We start from the raw sequence: 14,230 nt of genomic DNA, 5'->3' as shown, positions 1-14,230 counted from the left end.
GAGAGGTGGTAGGTCCAGAAATAACTACCAGTATCATTTGAGGAGTGTGTGCTGACCTTTTCCAGGCACTGACCAGCAGAATTACAGAACCAACCTGCTGCCTACCCCCACCTTCCTGAGGACCATACCATGAGTTTTGTGCTTTGCAATCACGGGGTAGGGACAGGATTGCATTCCATACAGACGTTGGTTTCTCTTGAAGACATTCTAGGCTTCAGATGTCTTAGCCTAGAATCTTAGCACCCTTAATCTTAGCAGCCAGGAGGCAGCAGCCAGGAGATTGTGAATTGGTTTGAGGCCAGCCTGGGCTGTGTGGTGGCACTCTGCTCGCTCTACCAAGCTAGGGCTGAGGATGCAGCTTAGCTCAGTGGGAGAGCACAGGTTCGATCCCCAACCCTGACAGTGATCTAAAGTAGGTTGTTTTCTGAATCTACAATGCGTTTTCTCTTTTTCTTGTTATTCTCTACAACAGGTATCGAGTAGAGAAATATGGAGAAATCCCCTTGGGATGGGGGACAAATCTTAGTTTAATGCTTTTGTAGCACATTTCGTTAATAACAACAGCAACAAATTCCACGGCCCTGAGAGTGAGCTAGAACAGGGTGCCTTTCTTTTCCTGACCGCAGAGAAAGTCCTCCAGGAAAAGGACTCCACTCCAGCAGCCAGGCTAACAGCAACTCCATCAGCAAGTCATGCAGCTTGCAAGTCTCCGGGCCACTCCAAATGCGTTCTGAAGAAGAGAGGCCTGTAGGCTTGTGTCCATGCTCGAGGCCAGCTTATCCCACAAAGTAGGGACTAGAAGAGAAACCCAAAGCCATTCCAGCTCACTGGCAAGTCCAGAGAACCCTACCTTCAAAACCAGCAAGTTCTCCTCTGTTTAAACAGTTGGGCTATCACAGTTCACTTGCAGGCCAATGGCACTTAGGTACACTTTCCCTTTAATTTAAGTGGGCAATTTGGAATAATAGCAGCTTTGAGGACTTTGGGGAGGCGGCAATTAGTATTCTCTTTTCTTGCCAAGATTATGCTTCTTTAAAAAGATACTGTCTTCTCTGAAGAGCTGCAGTCTTGCTAACCTTGTTGGCACTGGCGCCACCAGGTACAAAATCATCAAGCACCCTGAGGTTTTCATAATTTGAATCTGTGGATGAGCTAATTGGGGTCCTTTGTATTGTAAACAGACTCCATATCATCTTACTCAAAAACTGTCATCTCATCCAAAATCAATTAAGAAAACAACATGTTCTTGGGGCTCATTAACCACAGGATCACTAGTGTTTTTTTCTTTTCTTTTTTTCTAACTTTTTTTTTTTTCCAAAATGGTATCTGGTTTTGTCCTGATGAATATTCTAGAAGATATATAATGAACAAGAGGTGGTTGAAAATAGAAATAAATCAGTCAAGTAATCTTAGTGAATAATGGTGGTTTTTCTTTTTTTCTTTTTCTTTTCCTTCCTTCTTTTTTTGAAGTCTTGCTAAATCCATTGATTAGAAAGGGAAGAAAATAAGTTATTTGTTGGTAATGAAAGATGTCCAGTTCCTACAGAAGTGAAGTATTAGTCACATGACGTTAATCCAGACTTATCTTCCCTTTGTATTTAGATCTTTCTCTGGAATTAAAGGACTCCAGCTGAAAGTTAACCTGCAACCCAATGACAATTACTTCTTCTATGTGAGAGCCATCAATGCATTCGGGACAAGTGAGCAGAGCGAAGCCGCCCTCATCTCCACCAGAGGTACTTTCCGCTTAGCGCAGAGCTGGTATGTCTGGGTGTTTGCATTCCTCCCCTCCTGCCATCCAGGGGAGACACCCAAGGCAACTCCCCAAAGTTCCAGCCTGCTGTCAGTGAGAGGATTTGTCAGGAGGTCCCAAGATTGATCTAGCAACAAGATGGTTCTTTTATTTGCATTCTTCAGAGGTTCCCAAGCTTTACTGTGCTTGACAACCGGCCAGGGTACTTAAAATACTGATTCCCCTGGTCTCACCCCAGAGAAATGGACGGGTTTGATCTGGAGACGGGTTGGAGCATCTGTGGGCTCAGAAGTCTTCCCAGGTGCTTTGTGATTCACTCAGAATGCTCTATAATTTGTAGGTGTGGGATGTACAGAAACGGTTTTCTCATTCTGTTATCCTTTGAACTCTGTGTCAGGTTTCCAGTTTTGTTTGACTTGTGTCCTAGTTCTAATTAATGTTTGTCAAATGAACAAACAAATGAATGAACAAATGAATAATTCGAATAGGTGATAGAACAGTTCAGTAACATCTGGGGGGGACATCCCCAGAGAATAAAAACATTTGGCTGATTTCAGTTATGAGGAACGAGGAATGGGAAGGTGGAAATCATGCTGCCTCATCCTAGGTCTACAGATGACACAAGATTGAGGGGCCACATTAAGTCACTGTGCTATGTATGCCCTGTTTGGGATGTGGGTAGGGCCTGCCTGAGTTGTAGGCAAGGAGAGCTGCCTGTCTAGGAACGTTTCCCACCACCTCAGTACACTGCCTGCACCTCCCATCATCGGATCCTCCACAGGCTGGCTATCCTACTGTGCCCCCAATTTTAAAGCACACTCAGATCTTTGAGCATTTTGTCCAAGTAGACATTCAGATTCAACAGGTCCAGGGTGAGGTCTTCATTTCCAGGTGACGTGGATGCTACAGGGAAGACACATTGCCTAGCATAGACCCCCTCTACCCCCACCCCCACCCTCCGCAGCCCAGGGCGTCCGCTCACAGATGGCGTTTCAGCGGTGGATTGAAAGTATGGAGTCAGGACTTTTGACTTCAGGAGAATGGGAGCCTACAGTTTGCCGTGTATGGATCGGGCTGGTGATAGTGCTATCTTCTTATGTTCTTCCACAGGAACTAGATTCCTTTTGTTGAGAGAAACGGCCCACCCAGCTCTCCAGATCTCCTCGAATGGGACGGTGATCAGCTTCTCTGAGAGGAGACGGCTGACAGAGTAAGAAGAAGCCTCCATAGCTGGGCTGATGCTCAGCTGTAGTAGAGGATCAGTTTCCTCAGTTCTGTATCAGCTGAGTGCATTCTCAGTTTAATGAGATTGCTCAGTTATGCGATGGATATAACACATGTGCAGCAGGCAGCGTTCACTATGAAGTGTGCAGCGGCGCATATAAGCTCACAACTTGGAGCAAGTGTCAGTATTTTTATTGGGACCATAAGTGCAGATGGTTTTTACCTTAAAGCAGTCAGTATTTCAACCAAAACCAAAATACTGGCTGCTTTCAGGTATTATCTCTGGTTCAGTGAAGAACAGAATCCAGTAATAATTCTGTTATTTTCAGTAGGAACCCAGGTATCAACCACTTGGGTAGAAACAGAAAAGTTTATTGAGTTCTTAGGTCTGGCCACAGAATCTTGCTCTCTAGTAGCTCCCACAAAAGGCAGTGACATTAGCGGGGTGGTGGTGGTGAACACCTTTGATCCCAGCACTCAGGAGGCAGAGGCAAGCAGATCTCTGTGAGTTCGAGGCCAGCCTGGGCTACAGAGTGAGTTCTAGGAAAGGCTCCAAAGCTACACAGAGAAACCCTGTCTGGAAAAACCACCACCACCACCACCACCACCACCACCACCAACAACAACAACAAAACAAGTCAGTGACATTAAAGAAAACAGGAACCAAAATCTTGGGATGGGTGGGAGACTGCCTGGCAATTTGCTTGCTCTCTGTCTCTGACTCTTGTCTCTGTCCCTCTCTTTCTCCCTCGGCTATCTTGAGGGTTGAAATGCCAACTGGGAGAACATATGGGCAAAGTATAGATGGAATTTCTCTGTGTCCCAGCAGCTGTTCCCAAATAATCACACTGAGACTTATTAATTATAAATGCTTGGCCAATAGCTTAGGCTTGTTTTTAGCTAGCTCCTATAACTTAAATTAACCCATCTATCTGCTACCCTGAGGCTCATTTACCTCATCTATGTACTTCCCATCCTGCTCGCTCTGCATCTCGTGGTGTCTCCTCAGGACCCTGAGACTCCTCCCTTTTTCTTCCCAGTGTCCTCCTCATCTGACTCTCCTGCCCAATCTCTTCCTACCTGGTTATAGACCAGTCAGTTCTTTATTAACCAATGAGAGTAATACATATTTACAGCATGCAAAGATTGTTCCATAGCAGCAAAGCTTTTGAAACACTTGCTGCAGAGGACACTGATATGCCCAGGTGTAGGCTGGTAGCAGTAACAACATCACTCCAGTTCCTAGTAACTTGCATGTACTCTGGTCCCATCTTGATGCTCAACTGTCCACTGCCACATTTACATATTACTTGTTTCTAGAAATGACCAAGTGTTCCCCAGGTCCCAGAACCTCTGATCTTTATCTATAAGACTGTGTACTCGTCATTTAACCACAAATAATTGCTGAACAGCAGTCCTGTTTTAGGTTTCTTTGAATCCCTGGAATCTAGCATAAGGATTGGAACATTGTAGGTGCTAAGAATTATACCTACTCATGGATTGAGAAAACCAGTTCAAAAAATGTGTGAAGAACGGTGGGGCTGGAGAGAGGCTCAGTGGTTAACCTGCTACTCTTGCAGAGGATCTGAATTAGGTTCTCAGCACTTACGGTGGGCAGCTCACAACAGCCTGCAACTAAGCTCCTGGGGATCTGATGCCCTCTGCTGGCCTTTGTGGGCACCTGCCCTCATGTTCGCATATCCACACACATAATAACACATACACATAATTTAAAAAAACAAATCTTGAAAAAAGAAATATATGGGGTTTATTTTAAAAGATAAACTTTCTTTTTAAAAAGAAGCACACTGGAGTTTTAAGAGTTCATAGATGCTATCTGATGGAAACGGGGATGTTTCCAGTTTGTTTACTAATTATTAGCATGAAAATTAGCTCATAAGTACCAGGAAGCCTGGCTTTCCTCCAGGGAGTGAGAGCCTGTCAGTTGGCATCTCTCTGAAATGAAGTTATTGGGTAAAGACATAGAGCAAGTGAAGTACATTTGCTTGTATTAATCATTTTCTCATCTGTTCAAGGGGAGAGAGAGGGAGTGCTGACTGAATAGCAACACTATGAAGTTAAAAATGCCTCCTTGCTGTCTCAGCCATTTCCCAGCAACCCTGAGCAACCCATGCAAACAAGGTCACTTGTCCATGGTTGCAGTTTCGCTGTGCTCCTGATCAAAATAATTACAGTCAGACAGAAAGAGGCCTTGAACTCACCTCCCAGCGGCACCTGCAGCCAGGGAGACTGGAGCACCTCCCCAAAGCCACTGGTCACGCTGCTCGGTTCTATACTCTGCTCTGGCTTTGCCAGCTGTCCTGACATTTAAAAGCTGTGCCCCGTGGGGTCACTGTCACTAGCAAGGTCAGCTCATACTGGAATTCAGTTCTAGAAGGTTTGAAAGGCTACACTGGGTTGTACACACCTATAACCCCGACCTTCAGGAAGCTGAGGCAGGTGCGTCACCGAGTTTGAGGCCAAGGTGAGCTACATAGTGAGCCCGTGTGCCAAAAACCCAAAATGTGAAACTTTCTGGAGATTCCATTTTTATATTTGCAGGTTTGGGAAGAAGAACACTTTGTAAGCCATGTTCTCCCACCTGCCTCCATTGTATCCCTTCCATTTCCCTAAGGGCAGAAGTCATGGCATTTCTCTTCCTCCCTGTCATTATACCCCTCATCACCTGATTCCCAGACCCTTTAAAAGACACAATGTGCCATATGTGCATGCATAAGACAGCAGGCATATGTCAAATGCATGCTGGAGGTTGGTGAATCCTGGGACAATCTGGCCAGAATTAGGAGCATAAGGAGCAGATGGTATCTTAGTCAATTGCCAGCAGTTTCTGAAGATAGACCCCTGCCTAAAGGGCAGGTAAGGTTGATGCTCCTGGGGTAAAGGCTGGTGATTTCTGTGATAACCTTCAGCTGATCATCATTGCTTACAGGATCCCCTCCGTGCTGGGGGAGGAGCTGCCTGCCTGTGGCCAGCATTACTGGGAAACCACAGTCACAGACTGTCCAGCCTATCGACTCGGCATCTGCTCCAGCTCAGCTGTGAGGGCTGGTGCCCTGGGACAAGGGGAGACCTCATGGTACATGCATTGCTCTGAGCCACAGAGGTAAGCTGGGGCCCTGCCTTCCTTAACTTAACCCAAAGGTCACTTACAGTGTCTAGGCAGGGACCTAATGAGGAGCTTGTCATGTCCTTGTCCAACTTCCAAACTAGGTAAGATAGCAAACATAAAGGGTGTGGCAGTTAAAGCATTCTCATTACCACAGAAACCAGACAAGAGGGCATCTTATATTCAACCTCATTACCCTACAGACCCAGCCACCCAGAGCCAGCAGCCTTCCTGCTCTGTGGGGCTCAGCTTGGCTCTGGAGAGGCAGAGAAGGGTGTTATGTCCCCTCACCAGCCAAGACAAAGGAAAAGAAGAATCTGGCAGTTTTTGCTTCTAAACTCATCCCAGCGTGGAGAGAAGTACCACTATGATGTTCAAAGGGCTCCCTCTACAGAGAAGGAATTGGCAGGGGTGAGAAAGAGATATCTCCCCAGCTCTCTGCCCAGCATCGACTTAGAACAGAAACTGACAAATTATAGTACATTGTCCCATGCTCAATTTTTGTAAATAAAGTTTTATTAGAAAACAGTCATGTTCATTTGTTTATATATTGTCTACGGCTACTTTTGCACTAATGTGGCAGATTGGAGAGAGACTGAATAGCTGTCACATACCAAGATATTTTTTTTCCCTGTCTCTTTGTAGATAGATCTATCAAACAATGCCTGGTCTCTATTATTCATACTGTTTGGTGGGTGCATAGTCAAAGCCATTAACCTGTGTTAGACTCAAGGGCTCAGGTGACATGCTGTGATTTCAGTGTGCTTACAGGATGGTCTGATTCTCATCCTGGCCTTAGCCTTGATTCTGCCTTCTATTGATTACTCTCCCTAAGTTTGTTAACCCTTTGATCGATTCTTTATGCATTTAGTCTATCTCAGAAGGCCTTGGTTTACCAGTCGTTGACATGCACTAAGGCTTAGTAAGGTTGAGGCCTGGCCTACTACCTTTTAGGCTCGTAGGATCACATTAAGTCAGAGACAAGGAAGAGCTTGGCATTGTAATATGTCATCCAAGCAGCAAGCATTATTCAGATGCAAGACTTTAAAAAGGAAGCTGTCCTTGGACACTCCTGCTTTGAGCTCTCAGAAAAGGCCCCCAGCCTGGGATCTTGCATCTCTTCAGCTGCACATACCGGCTCACCCCACACACATTCTACTTGACAGTTTGATTCTCTGAGATGGCTCATAAGGATGCCATCTCCAAGTGCTATTTAAAGTCACATTTCATTGAGTCAGAGCAATTATGGTTAATTGATATTCAGTGCTGCGCCACGCTGAAGGGCTCAGCCCTTGCCCAGAGTTTAAAATCATTTAAGCCTACAGTTCACAGTTAGCAAATTATAGGAGCCCAAGGTAGGTGTTGATTTCATTCAACGCCAATCTTCAGGCTAGTAAGATGGTTCCATGGGTGAAAGTCCTTGCTGCGTAAGCCAGACAACCTGAGTCCAAGCTCCGGCACCCTTGGCCAAAGGAAAGAGCCATTGCCAAAAGCTCTCCTCTGACCTCTGTGTATGGCACGCAGGCATCATGGCACACAAGTGCCCCCCACAGTAGAGGTAATCATAATGATGGATGATGATGATAATGATGATGATGATCTTTTACATACTTTAGAACACAAACCAAAGGGTAGCTTCCAACCCTCCAATCACAAATTCCTAGGACTTTGTAGAAAACGGAGTTGTAGATTTTGTGACAAATTCTTCCTATAACTTTGGTCATTGGTTCTTTCAGTGTGGGCTTCTGGGAGGCAAATACACCTGCCTTTGTGGTTGCAGCACAGAGGCCAATCTCAGGTGCCCTTATTTCATGCTTTGATGGTGCCATATGAGGCCCCCACGACCTTCAGGATTCTGGGAGAGTGACGCAGCAAGTCCTCCTGTGATTCTCAATTCTAGTTCAGTGACTTTAAACCAGCTCTATGGCTCTTGGTTGAACCTAAGCATGAAGATGGTCTTGGTTGCATTCTGAGCCCTTCTTAACTTTGCTGTATTGGTTCAAGGCCCCTCGTGTTCTTTGCCAGTCTTACCCTAACCATGATGCTGTGCCCACACTGCCCTGCCTGCCACAGCTAGAGAGAGTTTTTAAACATTATTTCATCATATCGTTCCCTCTTCTAAAATCAATCCACAGGTATCTCTGGTAGTATCAGAACTCAGGGTGGAGGGGCATTTATAGGACACAGAGAAGAAGGGAAACTAGGATGTAGTGGCCAGGCTTAGGGAGGGGAGAATTTGTTTCCTGTGTAAAAAGGGTCTGGCTGAGCCTAGATCAGCTTGTGATCAGGATGATGGAAGCCCCAGAGCAGGCAGTCTGAGAATCATAGTCACAGTCAGACTTCTGGATGATTCTTATTTGAATAGAGATCAGCAGTCCCAAATAGGAACAGGCAAATGGGGGCGATGGGGCTCATGCCCAAGCAAGACTAAAGAAAACCAACTCTAGCAGAGGAATGCTTCCTTTTAGCCCCCGGTTTCTTTTCCCAGTCACTTGGCCTGCTTGATCTAGGACTGTGACAGCGTGTTAGACCTTGGCGGTAATGACACATGCCAAAGGAAGACTGTTGGCCTCAGCAAGGCTGGCGGGCAAAAAGAAAGAGGAAGGAGTCATGGTCTCACTACCCCCTTCAAAGGACTCCCCAGTGGCCTAACTTCCTTCTATGAAGTCTCATGTCCTGAAGAACCTACCATCTTCCATTGCACAGGCCGGTGACCAGGACTGGAGCACATAGGCCCGGGGAGTCAAAGGTCTGTGACAATCACATGTACCCTCCCTTAAGAGTACCGTGAGGAATGGTGCTGAGAAAGAAACAGTAGAAATGGGAATGTACTCCAGGTCCTGTCTGTGCTGTGGGACGTAGAAATATGAAGTAGGAATTCAGCTGACTATGGCAAAAGCTAATACCTGGAAGAAGCCAAGGGCCTTCCAGAGGACAAAGCCAAGGTTCAAGGAGTCTTGGTGATATTGGCTCTTAAATATTAAGCCTTTTTCCTGCAATGAATTTCTTGCGTGCTATTGTAGCTTTTCCATTCCTAGAACAGTGTGGATTGATTGTTCTTTGGACATAGCTTTTCCATATGCAATTAAGGAATTTGGATAACAGTCACCCAGGAAAGGCTTCCTTCTTCCGGGCCTTTTGTTTTTCCTTTTCAGCATTAGAATCAGATGGCTGCCTTCTGTAATTCTCTCCTTTAGCTAGCATCCAAGGCCAGGGCCTGCTCCAGACAAAAGCATTTTATCTGAGATACCTCTCAAACATCCAAGGACAAACAGCAGACAGACTAAGCATTCCAGACCACCTGTTAGTCTCCGGAATTAAGGTAAATATCCATACAGAGACACAGCCTAGGCCAGGCAGATGTTAGGTACATAGCTTTGCTTCTTGTGCAAATTAAGCTCAGACCCTCCTTTCATTCATATATATATATATATATATATATATATATATATATATATATATATATATAATATCTCCTTAATGGCATCTCTAGACTTCCCTTTTGACTTTTAAGTTAGAACAAAAGGGTCTTTTGTGTACCAGGTACATCAAGCTGTGACACAGGCTGCCTAGCTACCCCCACCCTGCCAGAAAATGATGCAGCTGAGTTCTACAGAGACAGCTACGACTCCTAAAGAAACATAGGCAGTTTTATTTTAATCTTGATTTATACTAACATTGTGGACTCCTAACCACTTCTAGGAATGTAGTTTGAGCACATGAATTCCCTTTTTCTGATGTATTAACCGATTTAAACTCTTAGCTGACCCCACCTCCTTTAGCACTTCCCTTTTGGGTTGTAAAAGAAAGCCTGACAGTCACTGCCTGAGGTTAACTCTTATCTGGCTTTATGACCCTGTAAGAATTCAAGCCTGGGTGACCTTGCTTTGGCCAAAGAATGCTGCTTTGTATGGGTCTATAACTGAGAATCTCAGAGACTTGAGGTGGGTAAAGGAACTAGAGAGGATTAAAGGAACGAGATGGAGGATGGAGACGAACCAGATGGGGAAGAATAGATGAAAGAATTAAGATGGAATTTAGAGAGAACAACAGAAAAATGAAGAGAGATATCAGGCAAGAAAGGAGCTAAGTATGAGAACAGAAAAGAAGCTATATAGATAGATGTTGACTCCGAAGAATAAAGTGTATGAACTAAAGAGCTTCATGTACTTAGATTCAATTGCTTTTCCTCAGATTAGTATCCCAGCTACGTGTAGCTCCTTCCCCAGGACTCTGGGAGAAATCTCCCCAGGGCAGGCACCTGAGGGGTATTTGATGCGTGGGACTGATGGAGTCAAGATTTTAAGGGATGTCTTTTTCTCTTGCCTCCATAATGGGGATTGCCTTGATACTGATTGGTGATTGGCCTTCTGGGAATATGGACTTTCCAAGCCACAGGTGAAGGGCATCAGTTCACTGGGTCATTCAGAATCTTCTAGACCAGTGGTTCTCAACATGTGAGTCCCAACCCCTGGCAGGGGAAAGGGGAGTTCAAATGACCCTTTTGCTGGGCCACCTAAGACCATCAGAAAACAGATAACTTTATGATTCATAATAGTAGCAAAATTACACTTATGAAGTAGCAATGAAAATGAGTGTGGTTGGGGGTCACCACACATGAGGAACTGTATTCAAGGGTGGCAGCATTAGGAAGTTGAGAACCACTGCTCTAGGCCTGTGTTGTACAGTAATACCTTCTACAATAATAGAAAAATGGTGTCACAGCTATTCTCAAACTGTGGCTGGTAAGGCTGAAAATCTGAATTTTATACATTGTTAAAATGTTCATTTTTTAAGTGGCCAGATGTAGTTAGTGGCTACGATCCCTGTTTGGGACTGCTGGTCTCTATTCAAACAAGAATCACCCAGAACTCCAATTCTTAATACCTTAGTGCCTGGCCTGGGGTCTCTGCCATCTTGAGTACACTACCCAGATGTATGGTCAGCGTCCCACGTCCTCTCCAACCTGCCGGGCAGATGGCGACTGCTCCTTCCCTCATCCATGTCCATTCTGCTCCTGCTGCTATCCACTGAGCTTTCTCCTTCCTCTTCCCACCCACTCCTGTCCTGCCCATTCCTGATGGCCTAGTGTGAACTTGTCTGTCCCCACACCCCCCCCCCCCGGAGGACCGAGAGAGGAACCTGGTACGCAGACATGCCTGCACAACACGTGTGAATATATTTGTTCTGGAGCGTGACATCAAAGCTCCCCCTGGCTGCTGAAAACTTAGAGATAAAAGAGGGAACTCTGGGCAGAGCGGGGCCTATTCAAAGCTTAAAGTTGGCAAGAACTAATGGCATTACTCTTGAGCTTCATAAAGGCCCTTATGTAAGTTACCTATAAATCTTTAAAAATGTAAAATTAATACGTTGTATGGAAGGCAAGCCCACAGTACTGTTTAAATACATGGCAGTCTCAAAGGAGTTTATTCAAAAGAATGACACACCATGAATGCGGCAGTTAAAACATGTGGGCAGCTGGGAAAGAATTAGAATGTGGAGAAAAATCACAGGGAGGCACACGCTGGTTATTCTGGGACTGCCCCCTAATATGGAAGGAGCAGAATGGTTTGAATGTACTTCTGCTGGATGAGCTATGCATTTCAGCATCTAGAAGGGCTCACCGTGAACTGAATTGACAAAGGACCTTGATTATTCCCAAGTGATTTTTTTTTCCCTATCAAATCTTAAGGATTTCCAAAGGTTTTAAAAATTGAATTTCTCATTCCGTTTCCTTTCAGGTACACGTTTTTCTATAGTGGCATCGTAAGCGAGGTACACGCGACTGAGCGCCCCGCCCGAGTAGGCATTCTGCTGGACTACACCAACCAGAGACTTCTATTTATAAACGCGGAGAGTGGACAGCTGCTCTTCATCGTGAGGCATCGGTTCAGTGAAGGCGTCCATCCCGCCTTCGCCCTGGAGAAGCCTGGGAAATGTACCCTGCATCTGGGCATAGAGCCCCCAGATTCTGTCCGGCACAAGTGATCCTGAGCGTTCAGAGTTTAGAAGAGTAAGAATCCAAGTTTGGGGTGGAGAGCTGTTGTTCTCTCTCTCTCTCTCTCTCTCTCTCTCTCTCTCTCTCTCTCTCTCTCTCTCTCTCTCTCTCTCTCTCTCTCTCTTCCTCTGTCTCCCACACACTCGCATTCACAATAGCAAAGAGTGGCCAGGTCAGCATGTGAGGAAAGCCGGGGACACCATCTGTGAGTGGAGAGGCTGCAAACACAGCCTCCGCCCTTCCGTTCACAGTTGGAGTTGTTTCCTAAATTCAAAGGAGTCATACTGGACCCGGGAACCAAACCCAGAGAAATGGACTTCCGCCTGCTTTATCGGTCAAACAAATCCCCCTCAGCCAGATCGGAGAGGAGGGAAGGTTTAGTTAGTGGCACGGCACGTCTCTTCTGACAAAGAGACATAGATTTCTTCCACAAGAAAATGTCACCTCACTTCACTAAAGGGTAATGAATCCTAGTCATTAGAGAAAATGTTTTAGCTGATCTAAATTTACAATTAATTCTTTTATGATCATGTATGCTGTAGAATATAAGCCCGACTTCTCTGAAAATTCAAATGTAGAAAAATACTAGATATCTGAGCTTTCCATTTTGTTAAATAAATGTCTAGAATCTTATAAAATAAAACTTATTGCATGAACTTATTGCACATAACTTAGTCCAACCTCTCTGGACCAGGACACAGTGGAGAGAAGATGCCCGTCACAAGCGAGGAGGGTAGCGCTAATACTGATTCTCATTAGACAGTTTTGCACAGAGACTTTTTTTAAAAAAATAAAAATGCTCTCAGTCCCTAGAGCCTGGACAGTTGTTCAGAGTCAGCCATCAGGACGTATGTCTCTTTTCATGAAAAAAATATGCTTGCTTGTTTTTTAGATAGTATCCTGAAAGTCCTCAAAATCTCCCTAAAGTCTGTGTGTGGAATTGCTGGACCTGGAAGGCATGCAGAGCTGATTGGTCTTGCTTTCCATGATGGCAATGTTTTAATTATATTTAAGGTTTTCTTTTAATATTATATACTCAGTTATTTTTGCTCCTTCCCTCCCTTCATTCCTCTGTCTCCCTCCCTTCGTCCTTCCTTCCTTCTTTCCTTTCCTTTCTTCCTTCCTTCTTTCCTTCCTCCCTCCCTCTCTCCTTCCCTCCCTCTCTCCCTTCCTCCCTCCCTCCCTTTCTTCCTTCCTTGCCTCCTTCTTCCTTTTTTTTTTTTTTTTTTTTAAATAGGATCTAGTCCTGGCTAGCTTGGAACTCACCCTGGAGACCAGGCTAGCTTCAGAGCTCGGCCTGCCTCATGAGTGCTGGGATTAGAAGCGTGTGACTCCATGCTTGGCAGTTCAGTTATTTTCTTGATTTGAGAAATAACGTTTTACCTTTTTTTCCTGATACATCCTAGACTATGTTCTTAATAGCTAGAGAATCCAGTCTGGACCTGGACCTGCCCTATAGAGCCCCTCAAAAGCCTTCGTCACCTCATTTTCAAATTAGAGCAACTGTTGGCAAGATGGTTCCTGGTGAAGTTGGAGGGATAGCCTGCTGCCTGTGGTGAACGTCATCCTCACCTTTTCAAGGCTCAAAAGTGTTTGCCTTGGATTCTGACTGAGGAACCACCATGCTATTTTTACTTTTTTTCTTTCTTTTTGGTTTTCTGAGACAGGGTTTCCACCTGGCTCTGCCTCCCAAGTGCTGGGATTAAAGGCGTGTGCCAATGCCGCCTGGCTTTACTTTTTTTCAATGAGGACGTAAAGTAGCTCCGAGACAATACCAGTATAAGCAATCCCATGGGCTTCAGAATTCGTCTGTTTGTGTTTCTCCGGATGTAGACCTAACACTAAGCATTACCTGTCCACCTAGCAGGTGATTCCAGGAAGGGCGGTCAAGGAGTTGTGGAGAGGGAGATGGAAGCTCTGATGGGCAGTGATCTGGGGTCACTTGAGTTGGAAGTCCCTCTAGAAGCCACATGGAACATGGCAGTGGGCACATAACAAACTCTGGAGGGTGGGAGTTTCCTGAAGGGCACATCGTCCATGAAAACACACGCTGCTTCTGACATGCATGACAGTTCATCTTAGCAAAAATATAATTAGTAAAGGAGTTTGTGAGAAAAGCAAAGGAAGG

The 14,230-nt window shown here is 45.2% G+C and overlaps 1 protein-coding gene across 1 annotated transcript in view; it reads left to right on the top strand.

Annotated features, from left to right (window-relative positions):
- Cmya5 (cardiomyopathy associated 5) overlaps positions 1-12,758 on the top strand; it is a 67,179-nt gene extending 54,421 nt beyond the window's left edge. Inside the window, 4 exon segments of the mRNA XM_037209549.1 lie at positions 1,603-1,736; positions 2,864-2,963; positions 5,928-6,101; positions 11,846-12,758. Of these exon segments, the coding sequence (XP_037065444.1) occupies positions 1,603-1,736; positions 2,864-2,963; positions 5,928-6,101; positions 11,846-12,092 (655 nt within the window). The 3' untranslated portion in view covers positions 12,093-12,758.
- Positions 12,759-14,230: the final 1,472 nt, after the last annotated feature.

This window comes from Peromyscus leucopus, chromosome 11, assembly GCF_004664715.2.
Source record: "Peromyscus leucopus breed LL Stock chromosome 11, UCI_PerLeu_2.1, whole genome shotgun sequence".
Classification (NCBI taxonomy): domain Eukaryota; kingdom Metazoa; phylum Chordata; class Mammalia; order Rodentia; family Cricetidae; genus Peromyscus; species Peromyscus leucopus.
This window is presented reverse-complemented; position numbering and strand designations above follow the sequence as displayed.